The sequence below is a fragment of the Condylura cristata genome, unplaced genomic scaffold, assembly GCF_000260355.1.
Source record: "Condylura cristata isolate star-nosed mole 26May11 unplaced genomic scaffold, ConCri1.0 scaffold00332, whole genome shotgun sequence".
Taxonomy (NCBI): Eukaryota; Metazoa; Chordata; class Mammalia; order Eulipotyphla; family Talpidae; genus Condylura; species Condylura cristata.
The window spans coordinates 5403-6521 of record NW_004567433.1 but is presented as its reverse complement, the minus strand read 5'-3'; the positions used below and the strand labels follow the sequence as shown (position 1 = coordinate 6521).

The 1119-nt window shown below is 58.5% G+C and overlaps 1 pseudogene and 1 gene segment (V, D, J or C); both read right to left on the bottom strand.

Moving 5' to 3' along the window:
- Positions 1–3: 3 nt before the first annotated feature.
- On the bottom strand, positions 4–338 carry LOC101634141 (the record flags this gene model as incomplete). The annotated part of the segment is given in 2 exon segments: positions 4–155; positions 255–338. Coding segments are annotated over 2 exon segments (213 nt in total), but the record flags the coding sequence as incomplete, so codon positions are not given.
- A 362-nt stretch (positions 339–700) lies between these two features.
- Positions 701–1119, bottom strand: part of LOC101633908 — a 3265-nt pseudogene continuing 2846 nt past the window's right edge.

Below are 1119 nucleotides of genomic sequence, written 5' to 3'. Positions count from 1 at the left end.
AACCCACTGTAGCCCCTTCCCTGGGGCCTGGCGGACCCAGCTCATGTAGTAGCTGCTGAAGGTGAATCCCGAGGCTACACAGGAGAGTCTGAGAGAACCCCCAGGCTTCACCAAGTCTCCCCCAGACTCCACCAGCTTCTCCTCACACTGGACACCTGCAAACACAGACACATCAGTCAGGACACTGGCTATCAGCACCGCTTTTCCCGTCCTGTCCCCTCTCCTCCTCATGTTCTCCAACTCCGATCACTGACCCCCTAGAAGAGCCAGGAGGAGCAGCCAGCTCAGCCCACACTCCATGGTGAGTGTCCGCATCTGTCCTGACCCAAGTGACCCCTGGATCCCGGCTGGGCTCCTGTGCAGAGCCGCAGGGCCTGGCTGGGCTGTTTTCAGCAGCAGGGGACGGCCCTATTTGCATGTGTCCTGCCATATAGCAGGCTCTGGCTGGAGGCTGGGACAGAGGAGCCCAGGGAGGGTCCTGGAGACCTTTGGGACATAACACATGATGTGCATGTGCCTTGTGAGGTGTGACAGCTCGTTATCCCAGCACCTGTCACCTGTTTTGATGTCAGCCCAGGTCTTGCTCAAGAGTTCACTGTGGGGTCCTTTTACCTGAATTTTTTTTATGTTTTACTCTCAGTCCTTTCTCACTGCTCATTTCCTCACTGTCCAGAGGGTTTCTGTTTGTTGTCGCCCAGGTTTACACGGCCAGGACAGTGGAGCCTGAGGATACGGGGAGTCAGTCAGGGGCACACAGACGCTGAGTCACTGCAGGCGCAGGCAGACGGGACACAGCAGAGACCGGTGAGGTTCTGCTCGTGGTGTCTGTGGCTCCTTGGCCGCGGGGCGACGCACAGCCGGTCTCAGTCACTGAGGTGACTGCACAGTGGGTGCTGGGTTTTCCCTCATTTTCCGCATCTGCTGACATGGAGGCTGCAGTGTCGTCTCAGCCTGTTCTAGCTCAAAGCACACTTCAGTCTGTCACACGTGCATCACCCACTCAGGTGCTCACACATGCGTGTTCCCCTCTCAGTGAGGAAAGCCCAGCTGCCTGGTGTCCCTGGCCTGAGTCCTGGTCTCACACTGTGGCCCCAGCGCCCCCTGCTGGCCCTGGGTGTC